The sequence below is a fragment of the Arctopsyche grandis genome, chromosome 12 (assembly GCF_051622035.1).
Source record: "Arctopsyche grandis isolate Sample6627 chromosome 12, ASM5162203v2, whole genome shotgun sequence".
NCBI classification, from domain to species: Eukaryota; Metazoa; Arthropoda; class Insecta; order Trichoptera; family Hydropsychidae; genus Arctopsyche; species Arctopsyche grandis.
The window spans coordinates 16,274,447-16,302,345 of NC_135366.1; the positions used below are offsets into that span (position 1 = coordinate 16,274,447).

General features: G+C 32.4%; 1 protein-coding gene across 1 annotated transcript in view; it reads right to left on the reverse strand.

Annotated features, from left to right (window-relative positions):
• Positions 1-27,899, reverse strand: part of LOC143920446 (high affinity cAMP-specific and IBMX-insensitive 3',5'-cyclic phosphodiesterase 8-like) — a 159,298-nt gene that overhangs the window by 26,330 nt on the left and 105,069 nt on the right. The window contains exons 6-9 of the mRNA XM_077443336.1: positions 22,303-22,872; positions 18,078-18,140; positions 16,515-16,702; positions 9,825-9,884 (exon numbers count right to left, since the gene is read on the reverse strand). Coding sequence (XP_077299462.1) covers positions 9,825-9,884; positions 16,515-16,702; positions 18,078-18,140; positions 22,303-22,872 — 881 coding nt within the window. The remainder of the gene's footprint in view (positions 1-9,824; positions 9,885-16,514; positions 16,703-18,077; positions 18,141-22,302; positions 22,873-27,899) is intronic.

A 27,899-nucleotide genomic window follows, 5' to 3' on the forward strand; every position in this document is an offset into this window, starting at 1 on the left:
AATATTATAAGCATATATATTTCAAAATAAAATAATTAAATATTGTTTTAAAAAAAATTACTACTTCCGGTTTACGAATTCTAACCAAAACCTTATCCACTCTTAGTTAGTAGATAAATAATATAAATATAAATTTTCAGAAGAGGAAATAATCCCACTTCCGGTTTACTAAATTTAATATTTTTTTCATTAAATTGATGCGAGGATTACACTTGTATTTTCTCGTGAAGAGCACACATGTTAAAGGGGTAAAAAAAAATAGTGGAAGAACAAGAGTAAACTGCCTCTTCCGGTTGACGGGTGCTCACCAAATTTTATATATAACTTGATATTAAGCTTAAAAATATATAAAACACCTCGATTCTCTAGAGTAAAAGTACTACTTTCGGTTGAGGTAAAAAAAAATCAGTCTGATTTGGATAGTGGTTTGGGAGATAATTGAATAAAAAAAATTATTAAAAGAGGATACCTATAGTTACCATTTCCGGTCAACTTAAAAATTTGAAAAAAATTTAAGTCGTATCGATAAGAATTTCAATAACGGATACTAAATTTCAGTTCGATAGAACAAAAGGTGTTCAAAAAATCCCCAAAACACACAGACACACATTTTTTTCTAGATCACGAAAACGGGATCAGTGATCGATTCTGAGTTCGAATCAGTCAAAATCTCGAGTTCGAATTTTCGCAAGATCACAAAACTTCATCTATTGTTACTACGTACATAGATAAAGTAAAAAGTATAAAATATATGTATGTATGTACACATGTACAAATATGGTCATGATTAAGATTTTTGACGTTGGTTTTAAAATTTAAATTATGTTTGAGAATCATAAATTCAGAAATACATATTTGATTATTTTATCAGACCTCACGAATTTATACTGTTGAAAATTTAATGACATTATAATTAGTATTTCGAAGAGTTCATCACCCTTATAAATCGATGGAAGGCTTTACGGGAATTAGTATTGAAGAAATCTTTTATAAATACTAAGGTGGGAAATTCAATTTATCTTTACATACATAAATATCTATGATAAAAAGCTCTGTTTGAGACTATATTTTCCTTAAGGATACAATTCATATATTTTTCATCAAGATTAACTTTTTTCAATCAAGATTTACTATTCATCAACTTTCAAATTCATAAGTTTTCGATCAAGATTTTCTATAAATAATATTATAAAATACGCGATTCATTCAAATATGTATATTAACATTCGGTAAGGGAATTGAAGATTTTGGTTGGTCAAGGTCTTGAAAATTTAAATTTGATTTTTAATTTTTCATATACAAAATTTCACAACATGATATCTTTGTTTGGAAAATCTTAGCCCATTTCCATATGTATAAATTTTACATATCTATATAAAATGTAATTCAAATCACTACGTATATTCGAACTCGGAATATTAAAAAAAGAAAAGCTTACAATATTCTTAAGCTGGGTAATATTATAGACGTCTCGAAGCCTTTCTATCCGAGATTACAAACCCTTAATATACTCAATGTATGTATGTACGTTCAATACACCTTAATGTACGTTCAATACTGCGCTATATATTCTACGAAATGAAATTTATCCATAAGAAAAGCAGGAAATATGTACATACATACATATATTCAAATGTTACAGCCAGCGTTCGCCATTATAAACGTTGCGTTCGAATCGACCGAGTTTCTCTACAATCTATACACCGACGGATTTATCTATACCTGAAGAACGACGTTTCCGACGTCCGTTTGAGAACGTATGGTTTATCTTTCAAATGTCCCGCCATTTTCTGCACAGGAACGTGTCAAACCCGCGTCATCTGACTCATAAATATTTCACGAGCGTTTTGAATAATTTGCGCACACCTGAAACCGCGCTTTTCCCACTCTTTGCGACCAAGCGAGCGTACACTTTGAAAAGCGCTGACACACATACAAATGTTCATGCGTTGACTATACGAGCTCTTTATGCACGATCGAAACTATTATATTATATTAGTTATGAAATATGCGAACTATGTCGTGGGTATTTTGCGACACACTTTCACCGCACGCGTATAGGGTTTTTCGCGACATAAATATAATTATCATCATTGATTATGTGTCCCCGAGGTGTCCGCGGTCGAATCTTTGAAAAACACGGTTTGGAATTGACTCTATTTTGTGTGAAAAGTGAACTAAATCTGCTGAAATGTAAAAATGAAACCATGGGTATTATAAAAAAAGCATACATACATATATGTATGTACATATTGAATTATCTTTTCATAGAAATAATGTTTTGAAAATGCTTTTTTTCTTTATTTTTTTCATTTTTAACATTTTTCTTTATTTTTTTCATTTTCATCGTCGTCGAATTTTCACCATCTTTAAAGACTATAAACTTGCTATAAAACAATTAACTTTTAAACTATGTCTTCTTAATGAAAGAGCGATCAATGTTGACCTATTCTCCATCTCGCATGTGTGTTTGTTATTATTTTTTATAAAAATGTTTCATTTTTATTTGCTCTGTACTATTTTTTGTGATAATTTTCAAAGAATCTTGTTTACATAGTGGCGCTCTGTGGCAACCTCTAGGTCATTATGATCTATTTTTAATTTTCGAAAGAAATAAATAAATATGAATAAATAGAACGGACAGCTCTTTAAAAAAAAAAGAAATTTAGATTTAAGAATTACATACGTTTCTTTAAATTTGAGTAGTGATTATATTATAGTCAATCAAATAGTACATATAAATAGCAACGACATTCATAAAGTTTTTAATTCATCTCAATTTTATACCAAGCATTAACTGGAGATGCATACATAAATACATTTTCATCTAAACAGGAGGAAATCATCAATTATTTTAATAGAAATGGATAATTAATTAATTATTTGGATTGAATAATATTATCAGAAGGAAGATACATACATATTTATATGAGATGCTACAACAGTTATACTATCAAAAAAGTTCATAAAATAAAACTGAACATCTACACGCTAAATACAATTACGATTTGGAAACATCGATATTAGATCCAATCCACCGAATATCAGACCTACATATGTATGTACATACATTGCAGGGTAAGCCTACACGAGACGAATCAAAACGGATTATAATTTTACAAAGAAACCTTTCGAATGAGTTACATATTCGAGATTATAACAATACTCATCACTCATAGATGTTCGCGTTTCGTTGATGCCATAGCAACGATGAAAACTCGCACGAACCCTGTATGTAATACATATATTACATCTCCGACATAAGCGGCAGGCACCCTTTTCTCATCCTTCCTTAAACACACACACACACACACACACAAAGCGCTGTGGCTATTATTCGCGCTTGTATTATAAATTGTATTAATTAATTTCATAGGAAATCCAATATCCGTAAGACACCACGGCGAAAACCCTCAGAGGGCGAGAATCGCCCATAGCCCACTGATTTGCCGTCTCAGAACGGTTGAAATTATATTATTCTGATCAAACGAAACAAGCGATCCGTCAGATATATGTATACACACACAGATGGGTAGAGATATGAAATATATACATGTACTTACATATACAGAGATTAGAATGGTATTAATTACTGTATGGACGAGTTGGCGCAGACAAATGCCAGCACCACCCTTTTGAGTCCGTTTGATTTGTCAGATAGTTCGGGAGTTTGGAGACGGGAGACGTCAAAATCCAACCGTCTCATCCCATTTTGTTCGTCGAATCCCCCGCGGTTCGGATAAGGGCTCGTTAACGCGACAAATTAATTGCCTTTCATCTGTGCGACGTAATCCACTTAAAACGCGAGCGTTCACAATAATATACAGAGGCACTCGGTAAAAGTGGATCAATTTCAAGTGTACCTACGCTACGTACAAATAAGTACAACGGATTCTGTGAATCAAAGCAAACGCGTTGTTCTTAAGTTATAACGTGCTTCAAATTCAACTATGTATTGTATGTACATAGCTTGTCATCTGAGTGTGAATTTCGAAAGCTCTCAAAGCACGATTGAATTTGGAAAATTTTAGAATTATTTGTGGATCATGTACGTATTTATTTTTATAATAAGAACATTACTCATATACAATTCAATGTGTGTTTAATCCTATTATATACTTTTTTAAGTCCCATTACGGAAAGATTTTAAATCTATTTTATATTTAAAAAAAGGAATAATTTCAATACTCAATAAAAATCATTATTCGCGGTACATGTGTGTGTATGTATGTATTTGTGTGTGTGTGTGTGTGTGTGTGTGTGTGTGTGTGTGTGTGTGTCTGTGTGTGTGTGTGTGTGTGTGTGTATGTGTGTGTGAATATGTTTAATAAATAAAAATAAATCATAGATTTTTAATTATAATTTGTAAATTGAAGAAATCTGGAGTAGGTGTGGATTTTTTTGTATTTAGTCGTTCAAGATTAATAATATTTTTTAGTAATTAATAATTACTAGAAAATTCCAAATGACTTATTACGAATGAATTGAAAAGCAAGCCAATAGTAGGTACTATGGGATTTAAATGGTTTGAATAATCCAAAAATGAAACCCAAAATTTCTGTAAACCTTACTTGAAACGCCAAGGGCATTCACACATTCAACCTTAAGTTGATCGTGTGAATAATTAATATCGATAGTAAAATAATAAATATATATTCAAAATTAAACGAACACTAATAAAACAACCATTGCAGCTTTGAACGTTTCCTTGAATTATCGCTATTCACAGTGGTTCTATCATATTTATAATATGAAATGGACAGCGAGGTAGAATTGACAAATGGGTCAAGGCTTCCACACAAGTATGTATATTCACTAACTAAAAACCCACGCGGAGGAAGAACATCCGCAAGCAACGAGACTAAAGCCTCGTTACGGCCAAGAATGCATCTCGGGGGGCGGGGAAACTCGCGAAGCGAAAACGTAATCAAAAGTTATTTATTTGTATCTTTGCGAACGCCATGGTACGAGGAGTTTTACAGCACTTTGTCTACGTTAAGAGAACGAGAAAATGCACCATAATAAACGGGGACGAATATGTAAGCGTATATAAAATAATATTAACGAAGATGCGAACAAGGGGCAAATTTTAAGATGTGCATAAAACACGGGGTTGAGGAAGGAAACGAGTACACAATATTGCACATATAGACATTTTATGCATGTACATACGTGTTAGTTACAGACGTCATAAAACTGACAAAAGAGGTTCTTAAAGCGTACATTGTTGCCATTTCAAAAACTAAGGAGACGTGAAGCAAGGGCCAAATTTATTGGATATTTTATTACATTAAGGATAAATCTATATGATACATCATACTTTTTTATATACTCTTGTCTACGATAGTTCTTACTAGATAGTTAAAAATGCTATGTTCTAAATGCATTGCAATATTTTAATTGAATTATATATGTATAACATGTATGCAGTATGACTAATTAACCATCCACTGTATGTAGGATGAAGGTCTCTCCAACAGGCTTCCATTAGTCTCTGTTTTGAGCAACTCTCATCCGTCATTTTCCACACATTTTCCTAATTTCAACCACTTATCTACCTTGTGACTTTCATTGCACTGCTTTATATTCTCTTGGGTACCATTATAACATTTCAATCGTGCATTCTTCTAGCTACGTGAACCATCCACCCACCTTCTCTACCACAACTACCCTTACCATATATCTCACCCACCTATCTAATTTTAATCTCTCCTCATACATAGACCGAGCATATCTCCCCGATAATGCAGCGTTGCGTTTTATACTTATATGCATATTTACAAACGTACATATGATGTACATAATTCCAGCCATCTCCGAAAATCGCCAATATATATACCTATACCTATATAACCAAATAGCAACGTTCCAGATCCTTAAAACGGTAAAGTTAAATAAGAATTCGTAGCTGAATATAAAACGCAACGTTCAACAACATTTAGAGGCGACTTTAATGGAATATATTGCACTGTGAGAATTTTAATAAAGACCGCAAGTGAAACGCGCAAAATGAACCATCTGAATGCGCATTTTCCTGCCGGAAGCACCGAGAAAATTAATGCATTTTTCCCCCTAGGCTAAAATAAAAAGACGAAACAGCGTGAGAAATTCGCGTGACCCAACAATTTCGCCACGTATTTACTATGTTCGATACATATAATAATACAAATACATAGAGTCATGGGTGTTGGGTTGCAATCGAACCTAATAAAAGTCAAGTGCTCGGTTTGTGGTTCGCCTAACAAGCCGTTTGCATCCCCATTAAAATCCGCATAAAGTTTTATGAGTTTAAATGCTTGCGCCAACTACTTACTACTAGCTCCATCACTTTGCTGGTTCAAAGGGGAAATTATTGAGAACAGATCACATAAATAAGTGCCTCGTTTGATCTTAAATTGTATGAACACAATCCGTATTACATTATATCCATGGTAAATATACTAATTATTGTAAGCTACATATGTATGTAAGTTACATATTGAACATGATTATTGGAGTACTCACTTACAGACAGATATACATACATAAATTTTTATGTGTAAAACTTGCGTATTTTTTTTATACAATCATTTTTTTTAAATACATACATAAAATATTGTTCGTTGGTCACAGATATACCTAAATATACATACATATAATGATTATTTAGTCAATTTCATTAGACTTTTTAAATGGAGCCTTACGAATGCTCACTTTATATTCCTAATGCACTATCACTCTTTTAAGATGAGAAAAAACTACATGGTCGGGTGGGTTTTACAAATTGTCCTCACACTATTCACATATTTATTTTATTTAATTTCATAGAACATGAACACTCGCCATTAAAGATCGCTCCAAAGCGACGAGTGCACTTATACAGATACAATACAATCAATATACATAAGCTTTTCGTACAATGCGAATTCATACAAAAATCCGCACTAACATCTATGGAGAAATTTTTGCATCATTTTATAATCAAATTGGCAAACCTCAAGACGCTGAATAACTTGAGATTAACAAGAGAGATGCCAATTTTACTGGAACCATTTCGATGAAAATCAGAAAAATTGGAAAAAGCCAAGGTCGGGCCAGCAGCGGTACTCTAGTGGGACTCGAACCCGTGACCACTCTGCTCAAAAGCATAATATGCTAACCACTAGCCCACGACGCTTGTTTACAACGTGAACATTTTCATTTGTTAGTGAAGGCAAATATATGATCTTGATGTTTTTATATGAAACGCTGTTTATTTGTTATCAAAATTGTAACCGAAAACAGGTCTAACATATGAATCTGTATTATCTGTCTTTTATGAAATATAATGGACTTTACATAACGTGTATATATATTACATTTCGTATATAGTGATTATTTGCTCTAAAATTGCATATACAACCCAGATTACTTATTCTTAAGTTAATATTTAATTATTTATTTAATTGAAATAGTACATATCTCATTTTATAAGTTGTACACAACTCAATTTGTGCTCGATTACTTGGTTTTATGCATACCAAAAACGTACATCGTACATATGTACCTATGTATGTAATAGATGGATATATTCGCGCAAAATTTTCCTTTGTGTTTTGGCGAGCGAAACGTTAAGGCAAACGCCGATAACGTGCAACATTAATATAATTTAAGCTAAAATTTCAAAATGTGCATTTACAAATAAACATATTTGATGAGCGAAAAGCTAGTGCAAAATGCACTCTTTTAAAATTACCACTTCTCGTATTGCATTCGCGGAATGAAACACATAATTTGCGGTTGAATATACATATGTACGTATGTACATATGTATACACTGACCGGCCAACAGTTCATCATCGTACCTTATTGCGGTCGAGATAGTCTGGCAAATGTATGTATATGTACATATGTATATACATATGTACATATATTCGCATGTAAAGACACGCTGTGAATTCTCCACATTCATGCAGGCATTCACGGCCATAAGTATATATTTATATGTATGCACATATACACCTAAGTGACGTACAAAGTGAATAAAGAGCAAAATTCGGAAAGCAAAATCCTGTTCTACATAATGGAGTCATGATTATCTTAATTTCACACAGCGTGATTCATATACGTATTATATAATAAATTTACTCCTGTAAATTGCAATTATATTGATTTTAATAGCGTTCGCATGGATGTTACTATAATTTGTTAGAAAAGCAACTGAATGAAATGCGGCGCTTTACATCCCGAACATTCCAATAATATGTATATACTTATGTACGTACATATCTTTGGGAAATTTTCTTTTGAGAATAACTTCGTTCAGGCTTTAGCGAAATTGAGCTATCAATGAAATGTATATTGTGATGAGATATTCCCGGAATCTCGCCGAGCGAAAGATAATCGATATTAATACGTCTTCGGGAATTTCACATTAATTAAAAGAAACTCTCGAATGGACGCTGCGAAAAAGATGAAAGCTTTGCAATTCCCAGTTCCGCGTCTAGATACTTATACACACACTTTATATAAAAAAATACATATACAAACATACATACATGGGTGCGTATTTTTTTTAGTATTGTGCGTAGTATTTTTCTTTCATTTTTGTACGCATTTAAAATAGAAAAAATAACTGCGCGAGTGAAAAAGGCGAAAATTTAATAAAGAAAGACTCGGATACTCGTTCAAGGATTTAAACGGATGGCTTTAAATTTAATTATTTTCCCGGGAAAAAAAAAAGAAAAATTGTCATTGTCTCCTTTCCGACGCGTTCAAGTCTTTTATTGGTTTTTTCCCAACACCGCGTCATAATAAATTATTTTAGAAACATTTCCACAGAAAGTTGCGTCTACATTTTAAGGTTTCAATCACACGCTAAGCTCAACACGTCGATTTTATTATCTTGGCAGGTTCCGCTTTTAGCCTAAATATTATATAATTTCAAGCAAAACAATTAACGAATGTATAAATATATAAAAAAAAACATTATTCGAAATCATTTTGAAACAATTGTTTAATTAAACTATTACATTGTTTTCGTAAGAAATAAATGTATAAATTTGTATACATATGCATATATGTATACAGTGGAACAACTTTGTTCATCGTTAAACATCAAAAGTCCTCTGTGTTGAGTTTCGCTTGAACTAAGCACGAAGAATTTTAATGTAATTTAATTATTCGTCTTATTAAATTTTAATTATGGATATTTTCGAGCTATCCGCCATATAATAAACATAAGAAATTTATATATACACATTGTATATATATATATATATATATATATATATATATATATATATATATATATATATATATATATATATACATATATTCATATATATAAATATATATTTATAAAATGTGATATTTATAATATAGTCAAATTATATTTAATTGCGTTTACATTCGTCACATAAAGTAAAAATGATTACTTCGAAATTTACTTTGAAATGGAGGGTTCGTGCGGTAGAAAATTTTTATTTCCAGCAGTAGGTGAGCAACTTCACAAATTAGATCAGTGGAAAAACTTTCTCAGACTTGTGCTAAAGTAAGTTATCGTCACATTGTACGCCATCATAAATATTGATACAAAAACAGGGTTGTGACGACGCAAAAAAAAAATCACAACATAAAAGGAGAAAACTCTTTCTCGCCAACTAAAGAAGATAAGGAAGAAGAAAGAAAAAAAAAATGAAAAACGCACTGTAATCCGATTCTGACAAACTTTGATTAAAATATAATCAAGTTGTTGAAAAACGAAATACACGTAGGTTGTATGTATATCTATTTGTATAATGATCAAGTTGTTTTTTTTTTTGCAACGTTGAAAAACTTTTGATGGTTATTTGTGACTTTCTTACCTTTTTTTGACGACCGCTATGATGACAGAGAAAGCGGTGCACTTGAGGTTCCTCATAGCTCTGAAAGAAAAAGAAAACAGAATAATTAACATTAAACGAGATCAAAAAGTCGAATTTAATATCACGAACGTATAATAATAATAATCGCAACTGTGAAATGCCCATTCGAAAGGTTCGATGTCGTACCGTAAATATGGGTTTGTCGGAATTTATTTGGATTTCGATATTCAATAATGAGTTTGCCAAAGTATCGGAGTTGAAATTGAGCGTTCTATTATTTCGACTCGAAATATTTGACTCTGGGTTTTTTAGATGAAATCTTGATAAAGTCGATTTTCCATGCCATATTAAATCTTCAAGCGCAAAATTCCAGAGAAGTTCCATAACGCGTATCTACACACCAAATTTGCAAGTGTACCGTTCTACAGATTATTATCAAAACCCGACTTTCATGAAATATCATTTAATTCTAAACCATATTATGATAAATTGATTTTGAAATTATAATTTGGCGAACTGAAAGAAAAATAAACGTTAGATAGGCATATAGACAGAGGTGAACAAACGAAACAACAATTGGACACAATATTAAAGAATCTCGCAATCGTAATGCTGAAAATAAAGAGGAATTAACGGGTAATAAAAAATTACGAGGAGAGGAAAATTTCACGCTTTCGCTTGAAATTAAATTAAAGAACGAAAAATCGCCCGGTGGCCAGGAGTTAAGTGAGCAGTAAATTGAAAGTCTTCTTTTGAAAAGTATTACATAATAATATAAAACAAATAAAAGGGGAAACTTCGCGGGCGAAAATTCGTAAGCTTTTGACCGAAATTACCGAAAACTCAAACATGCCTAATTGCCAAAAGGGGTTGCGGACTTGGTTTCTCGTGTATTATATTTATTTACCCTTCATTGATTTTAAGTCATCGGTTGATTGATATATAGTATAATACATACGCATATGTATAAAATATACAAACAATGTATTCCTTTATTGAAATTCTGATACGATAAAGATCAACTGTACACAATATTTTCATCTATTCTCTCTACTGGATTAAATAAACAGACGTATTCTACAATCCAAACAGTTTTTACAATATAGAAATTTTGTTATGCGTATAGATAGTTGGTAAATATTTTCTAACCAATTAATTCATACAATACATAAATATTTTTGTTATGAAAATATAAAATAAAAGTCAATAAAATTTCTAAAGATTAATAACAACAATGAAAAAAACAAAATAAAAACAAAGAAGAAAAGCATTAAACAATGGTAGGTAGGTATGGGATATAAATATGTATGTATGTACATGTATTACTAAGAAAATTGATCAAACAATAGAAATTTTATAATTTATAATTTTATAAATTTTAAATTTACAGATATTTTACATTTTGAGTTAATTAAATATATTACAACTGACATTTGTCAAACGATGCATGACGAGATAAGACAATGAAATCGTATTGTAATTGGATATAGTTTTGGCTAATAGAACCAGTCACAATTTTTTACATAATTATTTTTTGTACGAATTATAGGAAAATAAAATTTACATATCTATATATGTATACATAGTAGCAGTAGTAGTAGGGGGCAACGAAAACAATATACATAATGAGATAGTTTACTTTCATTAAATTGCATGAGTTTGCTTGTACATCTATAGGTAATATAGCTTGTACATCTATAGGCAATATCTTTGCTACATCTATAGGTAATATAGCTTGTACATCTATAGGCAATATCTTTGCTACATCTATAGGTAATACATATGTATACTATGCCGAGAGATAGAAAACGGAATAAATGGGTGAGAAGTATGAAATAAGTGCTCGAATGGTACCAGAGAGTACATAAAACAGTGTAAGGAAGGCCACGGGAGAGATGGGAGAACGAAATCAGAAAAAATGAGTGGGATTAGATGGATGAGAGTTACCCATAACAGAGACGAATGGAAGCGTATTGAAGAGGCCTTCGTCTAGCATTGGATGACGAATGGCTTTAAATGATGATGATGATGCATACTTAGGGTGATAATATTTCGCAGAACTTAAAAAGTACGTACTGTAAAATGGGACTGTCCCGGCCAAAACGAGACATATTGTCTATATGTATTGTATACTATATATAACCGAGATGTTCAGTTTCAAGACAGGATATTTTAAAACCAAATCTAAATAAGGGGTTTCGTTATAAGATTATATAGGCATATAAAACAGGACTTTGAGCATACTACATATACTTGACTGGAGAATCTCTTCAACACACCACACCTTTCTTAATTCTCTTATGTTCCTTACTAAAAATTCAGTACTACGTATACACATACAGTGCAAAACAAGAATACACAATCTGAATGAAGTCTTCACTCAAAAAAAAAAGAGGGAAAAAGCAGATCAAACATCCATCTATATATATACGTATGCACTCGTAAGACTACTGAGAGTATACGGAACAAAGTACACGTGTTTTTGAAAGCAGAAAGAGAAAATAGATTCGGTGAAGTACGTCGACAGCCGGCACGAGAGGCAACTCGCGGGTCTTTCGATGGCCCTCGTGAAAGCACAGCAGAGCTTTCACCATCCTCGTCTGAACGGAGCAGAGCTTTCGAACTATTTCCCTTTGTCCAATTTGTGCCGTGTCGTCGTCGTCCGAACGGCGAAAATTGAATCGCAAATATTTATTGGCTACGGGTGGAAAGATCGCAAAACTAGATACACTTTCGACGACGACTCTCCATCCCTCGCACCCCCTCTCTCACCTGTTGATCTCGTTGCGATCCCGAGACTGTGTGTATCTTGCCATCGAAAGCCTATATCGATTTTTATTGCCTTTAAGCCTTTCCATATCGATTTTTATTGGTCGCGGATGCGATTTGATCTTTTGATGGTTGTACATAGATCGCTCGTTTCAGGTGCGGTCGTCAAAAACAACCAGTCATAAATCAAAATGATCCGTTTCGTTTGATGGCGGTCGCGTGTCATCTCCGTCAGATCGGATTTGGGGTCGACAAATGTCAGCATCGCGACAATTCGGTCGAATTAACCGGTTCAGCCACGAATCGATCCACGGATCGAGTTGGTCGAATGTTGTCGTCGATAGTAATTAATGATTTAAATACAAGCCAAGTTTTGAAACAAAGTGATTTAATCGACGCTTAGTACATATTAACGGTATTAACACACGAAAATATATATTAATATATGTATATTTTTAGTACATATTAACACACGAAAATATGAGCCGTTATATTTGAAAGTGGCGGAAGTCCAATTTTCAGTTCCAAAAACACTATTTTTGTTTCACTTAATTCACTAAAAATTTTAGAACGTAGGCCGGGAGAACTTAAATGGGGTGTTGCTGTCAATGAAACAACATAATTTTTAACAGTAATTATTATTTAGCCTGATTGTTTCAAGTCAGTTTGAAGTATTGCGTCAAAGTTATGCATGAAAACTTTGTAAACAAATCAATCTTTGTAAGTCAGGGTACGTAGTGTTATGCTTGAAGGTATTGAGTATTTTTATAAAAAAAATACTATGGTAGACGGATAAAAGCAAACATTGAAATGTACGTATGATATGTATTTTCTTGCGTTATGTATATATGTATGTATGTATATATACAATATACACGGAACATGATAATAATGCCAAAATTCAAATTTTCAAAAAGTTTCACGTACATTGCGAAATGTGTTTGATGTGCAAAATATCTTCAGCATAGGAAATATGGAACCATCACCAAGAACGTACGATATAATAAAAAAAAAAGAGTTTTCTCAAATTTCACATATTCATACAAAACACGAATTTTTTACACAGTATAAAAATATTATCTTCACGAAATTCAAACTTCAAAACAATGAAAAAACATTCCAAGCATAATTTCCTCGCAATGCGCAGGTTTTGTACGGGCAAATACCGTATGAATGTACCTTCAAAATATAGAAAAAATGTCATATGGGAAATCAATATCGTCCTACGCAAATACGGAGATTAATAAAGGACCAGCCATACCAGTAGTATCGTCTTGATTTAATTCAATCGTCCGTGAAATACCAATAGATTATTTGGGACTGTAGTACATAAAGACGTATGTACATACATACAATTTTCGTATGTACAATTTATAAAGTAAATAGTGAAATTCAATATTTCACCGAACTGCGTATATATATATATATATATATATATATATATATATATATATATATATATATATATATATATATATATATATATATATATATATATATATATATATATTATATATATATATATATATATATATATATATATATATATATATATATATATATATGTACATAGATATATGTACTTACATATATTGTACATGTGCATATATTTTTTCAGTTAAAGTAAAGCGAAATATCAAATTCCATTTAAGGAAACTATGGAATTCTCAATCCAAACTTTCTGGGTAAAGTTTCACGGAGCTTTCGTCTTTAGTCTAGTGAGAGAGATAGACTTTATACATACATACAATATAATACTTCGTAATTACGCAAAGTTCTACACAATTTATAACAATTCAACAGATTTCGACTGCGAGAAGTTTATATTTCAAAGCGGCACGATGCGACTCATTAAAATTTTTATTAAGCAAAAAAAAAGCCTAGTTAAAGCGAACAACATTTTAAAAGCGTTAATTTATATAAGTATATAATTATTTAACCTATGCCTTTTAATCTTCTATAATAATAATTATAACATCAAACATTTTTTTCATCATCCCATAAAGATGACGTAAACGCGCCCGAGAGAGGTGGAATCCCTTGCAGCTGAGCTTTCAAAATAATTTTCATTAAAAGCTCACTCGACCACAAAGCTAACGGAATAATTTCCATTAAAACTTTAATGCGCGAGCCCTTCGAATACGTACATACATACGTAGGTACACAAAATTTCGCCTCATCCGTCCAAGTTTCCCATCGGTATGTATTTTAATTTTAATCAACGTTTTATTAAAACCACCGCTCACAAACATTACATATGTATGCATAGTACAAGATGCGCCAAAAGTTTAAGAAAAAATAAATTTATGTCAGAAACAAGTTACTATTATTATTAATTTTTGAAATGAGCGAAAAAAAATATAATTATTATAAACGTGGCCTGTAAGCATTATACTCTTTTCACGGAAATTCCCATTTTGTATCTTAATGTTTTATCCAAGACCTTCTTGTGCTGATCCTTACTGTTCATTGTGCATAAACTGTCACTGCTGATGTGACAGTTCTAATGTCGATAAAATGTCTTTGTGTTGACGAAAAATAAAAATCACAGAAACAATATTATAATTTAAACGAATTTTTCAATCATGTATGCATGACGCATTCTCTAATCGTTTTTTAAAATTTCTTTTTGACAGCTGTCAAAAAAAATTGATATCAGAATTTATCATGAAGCCCTGCAAAATCCCTGCAAAATAACGCATACAAATCGTTGTTTTTATTTTACTAGTGGCCTGTGTACGCATACATACATATGTACATATGTATGTATATAGTTGGGTACTCTGTAAAAAATATCGCAACTCGGATCAAAGCAAGCCGCCATTGGATCGGCCGACATAAGCAAAAAAATAAATCAAAAATACGAATTATTTTTTTTTCAAAAAAATTAATTACATTTTAAATATTATAAATGTGAACGAAGTAACATGCGTAAAGCCAACACTATGCCACGTCTCTTTCCACGATATACGATTCCAAGGAGAGAAAGAGAGACGGAGCATGTTAACGGACAGCACGTCACACGCACGCATTAGACAATTATTATATACGATTCGGTCAACATAATATAAATCAATATAATAATAATAAAAAATAACAATAATAATAATAAATAATTATAATAAATAATAATAATAATAAATAATAATAATGATAAATAATAATAATATTATTATATAGACACACTGCGCAACTATTAGTAACACCAATGACTATTGAGATCATGTGAATCGACATTATATTTTATTTTTCTTTGGGAAGAAAATTTGAATTCCATTTTAAAAGGAAAGTCTATGCCAATAATTCCACCCTTTCAAAGTTAACATCAAAGCAGATATTGTTGGAATATTTGAAAAAACTTCGAGAAAAACATCAGTAAGAAGAGCCGACGCAGCAACATTGACGATGTGCTATATATCTCTACTATATAATGGTATAAAATAAACCTAGATTTTTTTATTTTATTCAAAAAATAAATCCTTCACCTCGTACTGAAACATCCTCAAGTAAAAGGACTTTTTCCCGCACCTTGTATGTCATACATCATTACACAAGGCGAACAGATGTTAGATAGTCTTGAAAAAAAAAAAAAAAACTGAATTAATTAAATGTGATACAAAGCATTTATTCGCCAATCTCTCACATTTTGACGTAGCACGGAGTTTTTACCCGGTATGTAATTGCACTCGATAATCACCTGCGATAAAACGCACTTAGCAATAAATAACACGAAACATCCACTTGTAATCAATCGCATCGAATTGTTTCCCACACTACCGATCAAATACCGATATGCATACATATGTATGTACATATGTATGTATGTGTTCATCATTGACAAATTATCGAGATATCAAAAGCGGTACTGGCTGGTTGATTATGAATGAATAGGAATATGTATGTACATATGTAGGTGGGTACCTGCAGAGGTTTTCAGCGTCTATTCTAGCAGTTCTGCTGTCAACCAACAACAATGCAGGACACCTTGATTGACACGCGTCGAGAGCATCTTCTGGCCTGGCTGTCGACGCCTCCATACCGATTCTTGCACTACCGTCGAATATGGCTGTCATAACTCGATCCCTCTCGGGGAACATTACCGCCAAAACCTGCAAAAACACAAAATTGATCAACGATACACACTCGATGAAGATGATCGCAGTTACTACTTTAAAGATGGGTGACAAAACATTGATAAAACGCGGGGAAAGCTTGGAGAGCTATGGAGAGCGCTGACATCAGATTATCAAGGAGATAGCCAGTGGTTGAATAAGACACTTTCTGACTTCATACTTAGTTTCAAAAGGCAGAAATTTTTTTGGTCAATGACTAAATAAAAAGTCAGTAACTAAATAAAAAGAGGGTCAGTTATTATTCATAAAATTTAATAGAAAAAAACATCAAACTGTCAGTAAAAAACAATAAACGGTAAGTAAAAAACAATAAACGGTCAGCAAAAAACAATATTTTGATGCTGGTATCTCGGTATGGTCCAAGCACAACTGTTCTCATTGACAAAGACTAATATTGGTATTCCGTACCTATTTTTTAATACTCACATATGTTTATAATTAGATAGCTGCATCATCTTTTTAATTTTAATCCTTTTTCTAACAATGCTTTATGTTTTCTTTACAGGAATTTTCAAATCGTACAGCGAATTGATTTCAAGTTTTCCGATTATTTTAAAGATACTTCATTGAATCGTTCATGTCAGTGTCCTTCTTTTGAATTAATGACTATTTCATTTATATGAATTACCGATTATTTAAATAAAATACAGACCATTTAATTTATCTACTGACCACCGGCATACAGACTAATGGATACAGACCATTTTTAATACTAACTGACCATTTTGACTAAATCTGTTACGGCAGTAAAATTAGTTCGAAAATAAAACGTCTACATTTCCATTTAACCAATAATTTTGATAACAATGCGATTAGTTATTTTAAATTTCGATTAGATTTCGACGCGACTGTCACTTATGTATGTAGTTTATTTACATTGTGTGAATGCGAATATGAATCATTTTCATAAAATGATGAACTTTACAAATTCTATGGAATGTCTCCAAAGGATATGAGACAGCTACGTCATGAAAAGTAAAATTCAAAACTTGAAAAGGCATCTACATTTATAAGTACGTTTTATGTAATTCTATTGCCGATCCGGCGATCAGACTTCGAAACGCAAATCAAATCTTAGGTTTAGTTCCATGTTATGACTGATCTTATAAAACAAAATATACAGTAACACTATAGTATGAATTTGGCATAATTTATTTTACAGAATAGTTGTCTTATCTTTATGCAATTTGTGAATGCGTCTCAAATTTACTATTGAATTCGAATCACTCCAAATGAATCGAAAATACGTCAGCATTCGACGTAAAAGCTAAGATTACAAACGACTGAAAAACACACTCGCCTTCACCGTAACACAATACAAATTTCAATATAAATTCGTCATATTACTCACCTTGACGGGATCCTGTTGCGGAATAATTATACCACCGGTGATCCCACCAGCCGAATTTCTGTTCTGTAACAACAAAAACAAAAAAAAATCAGCGTTATGCAACACACGGTGGAATACTAAAATAAAAAACCCAATTCGAAAGTCTTATTTTCACAGAACCCAGGGGAAAAAAATAAAGTCGACAATATTTACATTACAATGGCCGTTCGTAAATCTGCGGAACGCACAGGTAAACATCAGCGGCGAAGAAAGTTCAGGTGATAATATTTTCCCGAATTGACGTCATCGACCGAAAATCTATTGATATATTCTTTCATCTATCCGACACATTTAAAACGCACACACTCGCATACAAGAATTAAACGCAGATAACGGATATGACACATATAAAATTAATTACTATACACAGCTATGTATATTAATAATATTAAGAAAAAAATATTAGCTTTGAGGTCAACATCGACATTTATATTGAGCAATCGAGACCACATCACAGGTGTAAACATGCGCGTTGACCTTAATCGTATCGTCGGTTATCAGATAGTTAGTTCGGACAAAAAACAGGAGCACACAAATATGTATGTATGTACATATACATAGGCATATAATAGTTTCGTATCTGAATAAAATTATCTGATCTACACGCGTTCGTTGTTTTACATCGGTGTAAATTTCGCAACGTTTTCGGCGGAATTCATCTGGCAGATTGATTTTGTAACAAAAATTATAACTTGCTTATATTATACTATACATACATACATATATGTATTTATGTATATACATATGTCAAACCCAAGAGGATAATCATCACATCACGATAAATTGACAAAATATTTCAATAGAATATATTTTTTTTAAATTAATCTACTTTTGAATGATAGATACACATACATACAATCATACATATTGTGAATTATAAACGTCGATAAATAATGACTTGTGCGGTGTCGTAACTTTCGCCGAAATTTTATTCGTTGTTTTATTTCGTATATCGGATTATCTTTTTTTATCTATAATTTATATGCCGGTGATGATCTCAACAGTCTCGACAATGGATGGACGTCTCCCTCTCTCTTTATTTTGATCGATTTTATCAATGAAATTGAGCTACATATTTAGAAATTCAGAGCGATTTGAAGTGACGGATTGAATTTTTTTACAATTCAGTGTATTATACGAATCTCTAACGTGATCAACCCTGCTACCATAAGGTTCAATAAATATTCAAAAAAGAAATTGTTTTATTCAACCTTTCAAGATGTTACTTCGGATTTCAGTATAATAATTACATACATATGTATGTACATTGTAAACATCAACATTAAAAAGGCATGTGTACCCATTTTACATTTTGATTATGTTATCAATTGAATAATATTTATTTTAATACATTACGAAAATTATCTAAACAATTCTGATTATGCGTGATTATGCAGTGCTATTATTGCATCAATTATCAGAATAATTTACATGAATTTAGCACATTTTTAATGAACTCAACTTCAGTTATTTATACATACAAATGTGCAACAAAACACAGAGTTTGTTCATTTCAGAGTTTGTTCATTTGAAGTGCATCTTCCAATTATAGTTGAAGTGAATTTTCGGTCGTTATATATTTTGACTTGTTGCAATATATTCTGTCTAACCCACGTGAGTTAATTCATATGGCGAATTATATTCCTACTGATCAAAGTATATTACAACTGAAAATACTGACTATATATAAGTTGGTACTAGGTTAGGTTTTCGTGAAAACCTCAATCGTCTAGTATATTGAGTTGGAAAATCACATGTTTGTTTTGAACACATTCTTAGACTTATCATAATATGGTACTCAGTACCATAATTCGTAATACCTAGCAAATATTATTATATAAATACTAGCATTATTGAATTCTAAGGCATTCGTAAAAACATCAGAGCTGTCAAAACTCAACTGTTATATTACAACTGGTGCACATTGTTGAAAGTTTATTTATATAATTTACTAGTTGAATTGTATTTGAATATGAATGACCGAGAACGCCAGTTGGAATATACATATTACAACTGAAAATAGACTTCGACTGTAATATGTACATATATTCATGCATATAAGAATACTTCGTGAAATAGTTAACCGTTCGCTAGGAAGGGTTTCTCAGGTTTACGGATGTGGAAAATACTATTTCGACGAGGAAAATATGAAAAAAATCATATATATCCTGGATTTTCAAAGTATTCTTCGTTTTTTGTACCGCGAGAAGAGAAATGTAAAAAAATCTTGTTTCGCGATCCGCGAATACGTTGCCGAAAATACAGCGGCTTATTTTGCCTCGGGACGACAACACGTTTTAACTTAAAAATATATACATCAAATATACATGTAGAAGCTTGTACTCTTTGAATCGTGATGTGATATTGGACAAAAGAAGAAAATATGACATACACGCGATGTTTATCGGGAACGCAATAACGAAACATTCATTAACTTCATAAAATAACAGAATATGCTCAAATTACATATTTACCTACATATACATATATTCATCAAATAAAAAATCAAATCAAATATTAAGCGATTATTCGAAAAATTTGATTTGAATAATTTTATATTTTATATATTGGTTAGAAATTTTTCAAATATGTTACTTTTCTAAAAGTGAGAATAAAATTACTACCTATGTAGGTACATTGTATATACACATGTACATATAAAAGAATGGTGTGTATACACATTTTACTTCATAGCTCCATTTTACTACTTCAATTCAAAAGGGTCCACGCTATTAGCTTCAGCAATAGATATTTTAGATAAGAATTGATTTGAAATCGAATTAAATTAGGGTAACAGGCACAAACTCGATAGCCAAAATTTCAATTATCTAAAAAGTCAAGTTTGTATGGATTTTTATTCTTCTATTTTATACTCTAAGTTACATATATGTACATAGTATTTACATTTTATTTAGATGTAGAGACTTTATATGTAGTTTTAGTTAAAATGGGGTTTTGGCTTAAATATTAGGACTATGACCCGTAAAAATAATTACCCAATGAATACAGTAAAGATTTGGTTGTTCAAATTTCATAAATTTTCAAAGTATAAGATATCTATCGGTGATTATAATAAGACTAGTGAATAGCCCGATGAAACATCATCGCATGGGTATAAAATTATTATATACTCTTATAAAACTAAAAAAAAAAATCCGGAACCGGAACCGTTATTTTCGTAGACTCTCATAGATAGTTTTCAATTCTTTATTTGTAATAATTTTCGATTCTTAAAAATACGCAGACTCCCATGGAGAGTTTTCAATTATTTATTTAAAGACTTCCTATTTTTTTCTATTATTATTAGCTATCGCCCCGAGCGATACTGCAAATCGAAATCGATTCACTCGATCCATGACACCCGACTTCTCCCGACAACTACCGAAGATATGACTCCATTTTGATTGGTTGTCCATACGTTCTGTACGATTATTGAATATTAACGTTATTTAGAGCAGCCTTTATATCCGTATCATGGTGTACTGGTCAGTGTATATTGATCTGGGCGCGATGGGGGTAGGTTCGAGTCGGCGTCCTGGAATTGATTTTATTTTTTCAAATATCGCTAAAATATAAATTAATTTCAATTTCAATAATTTCAATTAAATATATATATTTAATTGTTTTATATGAAAAGAAAAAAAAATGGTTCAAAACCTCGCTAAATGAAATTATTAAAATTACGTATTTTTATATGGCGAGAAGGAATATTTCAATTAATGTTTAAAAAAAAAGGCGAAATGAAAAATTGGATTTGGCACGATGTCCGAGACCATTATCTCATTAGACCCATATTCAGGCTATTTGGGGTGATCGGTTCGAGTCGTGACAAAGTCGTCTCGTCGAAAAATAAATTAATCGATTTTTATCGATTCGTTCATTATGTTCGGCGAGAGTTAGGACACACACACACACCCACACACACACACACACACACACACACACACACACACACCCACACACACACCCACACACACAGATTACCGTCTTTATATATATGATGTTTTTACCCTTCGAGTATAGGCACAGTTTAATAAAATAACAAAGACATTATAAATAGGCACTAAAGGAATGTGTTAAATAGATGAAAAGTCACTGGATCAGAAAAAATCATACAAATTTCCGATAATTCCTACCCAATAAAAAATATGATTTTAATATTTGAAGAATACATATGAATATGTACCTGGGAAGGACTCGGACTGGGAGTCCTGGGGGTTGGTGGCACTTTGAGATTAGTGTGATAATACTGTTCGGAGATCGTCGACACCGAACTGTTATCCTCCTCCTGTATCTTCGACAGGAATATGCTAGGCTTCAGAGACACTCTTCTGTTGTCGGGCATGGTCCCCTTATACGTGTTCTGTATACTCGTCTCGGGCTGCTCGACACTCTCCTCCGAAACGAAGTATCCCATATTGTCCAGATAATCCATTGACATCTGCTTCAGGTCATCGCTGGCGATGGACCAGTTGGGCTCGTACGAAACGACCGATATTTCCGATGTCCGCTTCCTGAAAGCCTCGTCCGCGTGATGATTGCGACTTTGCACCACTCGACTGTTGCTGTTGTTCGAGTCGTCCGACGAGCTGAGTCGACGCACTCCAAAACTGTACCTGGGATCTTTGAAGATGCTCGTGAAGCGATCCCAGCATCCCTGACTCTTCGTCGTCGTCGCGGTGAAGCCATCGTCGTCGTGGTGAATCCTCTGCGTCGAGGAGTGCTCGTCGAAGCGTACCACATTCGGTCGATCCATCTTCCGGCCGTTTACATTTAATTAACAAACGCACTCAAAATGACATCTTGAATATTCAAACGTGAACTTGACACGTCCGTTTGTGACACCGTTTTGTGACGAAAGAAGGAAAACTTGAGCGTCATAAAATATACGTAATCTTTGCACGCGAATGAGATAAGTTCATCAAGTGGCGATAACAAAGATACCGGGTTTTTCACTCGTAAGATTGGCAAAATTATCATCCGATAACAGTTTTAAACGAAATGCACAGATGTCGCGCGATTGAACGAGCGTTATGTTTACAAATAATTGTATAATTGAAATATGCAAAGCGTGTCAATTGAGCCATCAAAAGTGGGCGTGTGTTCGTGCAAAAAAAAATTAAGAAACGGCACGAGTGGGACGCTCAAAGTCGTCAGTCAAAATGAAAGGACCCAAAGGCGCCTCATAAATCTTTCCGAATCCGGACGACATTTGTCATAAGGACACTAAGGGAAGTATATACATACATACATATGTAGAAACAAAGCATGAGGAACTTTGCTTCAATTTTCAAACTACATGTGTACATATGTCACTTACGTATGTATGTATATACTGATAAATGTCAGCAGCCAAACCAATTTTGAACGCTCTGACAAGCACCCTAAGTTTCCTTAAAGGAAAAAATCCCGTTTCCGGTTTATTAAATATAATTTTTTTTTTATTTTCATCACATTAATACAAGGATTATACCTGAATTTTCTCGTGAAGAGCACACATATTTAAAGGGTCGAAAATAATAGTGGAAGAAAAATCGGACAAGAGTAAATTGCCACTTCCGGTTGACTCGTGTTCACCAAATTTTATATATAACTTCCTATTAAGTTTAAAATTCTAGATATGAAATTTAAGTTCAATACTCCTAACGGTTTCTGAGAGGAACATCAAAAGCCTCGATTCACTAAACTTAAAGTACATACATACATACTATTCCGGTTTAGGTAAAAATATTTTTAAAAAATCAGCGTATTAAAGTTATAATTGTTTTTACATGTAAAACAAATTCAGTCTGATCCGTTGAACGTTTTGGGAGATAATTAAATCCAAAAGCTTAAAAAGAAGAGGACATTTACATACATATAAGGGGAGGTACTATTTCCGGTCAACTTAAAATTTGAAAAAAAAAATTATGCCGTATTGATAAGCATTTTAGTAATGGATACTAAGTATTAGTTCGATAGGAGTAACGGTGTTCAAAAAATCCCCAAAATACATATACACACACACACACTCATTTTTTTCTAGATCATAAAAACGTGATCAGGGATTGGTTCCGGGATCGAATCATTCAAAATCCCGAGTTGGAATTTTTGCATGATCGCAAAACTTCATCTATTGTTACTACGTACATAGATAAAGTGAAAAAATGAAAATATCATACATACGTACATATGTCGTTACACTAAAGGTAGCAAGACAGATAAAGCACATACAATTGGAGAAACTTTGATCAAATCCTGTGCTCTCAAAATGGTAGAATTTGTGTTGATAAATGGATTGGAGAAAAAAAGGAGGGGAGGGGGGATTTTATTCCAAACAATGATGAAAAGGGTAATGGAGCAAAAAGGCATGGTAGCACATGGTATATACATATGTATGTAGATTTTATCAAGAAAAACGGCAAACCTGGAAACGCTTAAATGTGGCAACCAATAAAAAATCCATATAATATTATAATTGTTCAAACAATGACTATATAATATCTGAGGCCTATTTCTATTTAACCACAATTAACAAGGATTTGTTTAATTCGACACTCCCAAACCAACATCAATTACAATACGCCTGTATATTTTGAATGCATCGAGTATTATGAAATGAGCACGAATGACGCAAACGGACGCTATTTGCGAAAATCAAATTAAACGCGAGATTAAGACTTAAGACTTTAAAGAGATACACGCCTTCAACAATCCATCAGAGCAGAGCGTTCACGGCAATTCTTTCAAAAATAAAGTAAAAAATGAAATTTACGACTGACGAAAAGGATAGCACCCGTCAACGCAGCCAAATTACAACCCGTAAATCAAACAGATTTGTTCATCTATTTCGAAAGTTTGACTTTTAATTTATACAAACACATGCTCGCATATCGAATATGAGTATATGCACATATTTATGTATGTATGTACATTCATTGTGTGTGTTTAAGTTTCGTCAAAGCGAACGAGGGGCGGGTAATTTATAATTTACAATATATCGCCTCCTGCGAAAGTTCAATATTTGCACTGAGGTATATAACATACATACATATATTATATAAATATGAAGGTAGAAAACTTATAGATAGACCTCTAGATATCCGAGGAATATAAAGGCTATGTGTGACGTCATACAATACCGGTATCGGATATCAAACGTAGGTATATGGATATTGCGCACACACACACACACACACATACACGTGACAGTCGTAAAGTTCGCATCGAAAAAGTTGCCAACCTCGTTCCACAATCCGTGGGAAAAACGATCGAAAAAGCTGAATTTGAACCTCTGCTATCCAACAAAATACGTATATTCAGTTTCTATTGATATATGTATGCATATGTATGTATGTATGTACATACATACATTAGCTGATTGTGAAAGTTCCATAGTTAAAAACCCTAAGAAATTCTGGAACTTCATTAATTCTAAACGTGTAAATCGTGTAAAGTCGACCATTATGTACAATGATTCTGGATTGTTAGAGGGTGATCAAAACATTGCTAATGGATTTGCCGACTTTTTTAAATCAGTTTTCAATAATCCTACTGATTCCATGGAACCTACCAATGACTCGGAATTTACTTTCCCCACTTTAGCGATTAATCATCTTGACTCTTCCGATCTGAAATATGGCTTTCTAAAGTTAAAAAATATTTATTCTTCCGGTCCTGACTCCATCCCTAATTACATCCTAAAAGGATGTGAGGTTAGTCTCTTAGAACCTTTAAAATTCATTTTTAATTTAATTCTAAGGAACTCTTCATTCCCCAATTTATGGAAATGCTCTAAAGTAACTCCTATTCATAAGAAGGACGATAAATCTTGTGTAAGGAACTACAGACCAATAACTATCTTGTCAGCGCCAGCCAAAATGTTTGAGGTAATATTACACAGATACATTTTTAATCACTTTCAAAGTATGCTCATTGATCAGCAGCATGGCTTTCGTCCGGCCAGATCAGCCATTACCAACTTGTTATGTTTCTCTAATGACATAACCAGCACTTTGGATTGTAATAATCAAATGGATGTAATATATACTGATTTTGAGAAGGCGTTTGATAAAGTTGATCATAAAATTTTGGTTAGTAAATTAAGTTTTATTGGATTTACTTATAATCTTGTTGGTCTTTTTATTTCTTATTTACAGGATCGACGTCAATTCGTTAAGTTTGGGAGTTGCTTTTCTTATGAGTATGTTGCCACTTCTGGGATTCCCCAAGGATCAAATCTTGGCCCTTTATTATTCCTAATATTTATCAACGATATTCAATCTTCTATTCACCATTCTAAATTTTTATTATATGCGGATGACTTAAAAATCTATAAGAGAATAATTGATTTACCTGACGCTCTTTATTTGCAAGAGGATTTGAATTCTATTTATGAATGGGCTAATGTTAATAAACTTCCCTTCAATATCCTAAAGTGTCGGGTCATTTCTTACTCTCGTTCTCGTTCTCCTATTAAATATCCGTATAAATTTCATGATTCTCTTCTTCAGAGAGAATTATTTATATCTGATCTGGGAATAGTCTTCGAAAATAGTTGGAGTTTCAACATTCACATTGAGAATATCTGTGATAGGGCAACAAAAATCCTTGGATTCGTAATCCGTAATTCGTCCGAACTAGGGCTCACTGCCATTCGTCTCTTATATTGTACATTAGTTCGCAGTGTGCTCGAGTTTGGCTCCATTATATGGTCTCCCTATCAACTTCGTTACTCTCTAATGTTGGAACGAGTCCAAAGGAAATTCCTTAGATTTTTATATCTGAAGACATTTGGATTTTATCCATATCTGTTCCCTAGTGCCTTTGTCTTGGGATCTTTGGGTTTCAACTCCCTGGCAAAGAGAAGAGATTTATTTCTTGGGAAACATTTCGTAAAATTACTTAGAGGAGAGATTCACAATCCCACTATCCTGGAGAAACTAAAATTCTGGGCCCCGGAAAATCGTAGAGTTTTAAGAAAACATGATATATTTTTACCAATTAGGGCTAAATCAAACGTGCTCATGAACTCCCCCCTCTCGAGAGCTGTTCGACTCCTTAACTTACTGGCACATTACTTGGACCTATTCGATGCCAGTTATGTTGAGTTGGTGGAACACATCCTAAATAGCACGATATAAATTTTTCAATCTTATTTCTTTGTTTTTATTTTGTGTACATATTTTTTACTTGATTTTTATTATTTTTTTATGATGTTTTTTTTTTATTTATGATTTTTATTATTTTCTTATGTTTTTTTTTATTTATGATTTTTATTATTTTTTTTATGATGTTTTTTTTGTAATTTTTATGATTTTTATTATTTGTATTAAAATCACATTGACGCTTTGGGGCAACCTGTCAAGTCTCTGTGGTATTGATTTTTTAAAATAAATAAATAAATAAATAAATATGTAGGATAAAATTGAGACGGCTTCCATTTCGGTAGTTGGATTATAGCCGATACGTGCATTCTGTATGTACACTCTGTATGTACATTCTGTATGCATGCTATTAAATACATACATACATATGTATTGCCATTTCAAATATGTATGTTACAATTGATTTTAAAATTCTGAATGTACGTACATATAGAATTTTATACATTGCCTTGTATTATACATATTCATATATGCATATGCAATGTGTTTGATAGTATTATATTTGTTCGTACACTTATGAAAGTTATTTATTGTAAGATTTTATTTTATATTATTAATAGTGATTTTCATATTTTACGATTTTAATAATACGATTTGTTGACGAGTATTCTTATTCGTAAAAACGATTTGCTAAAAT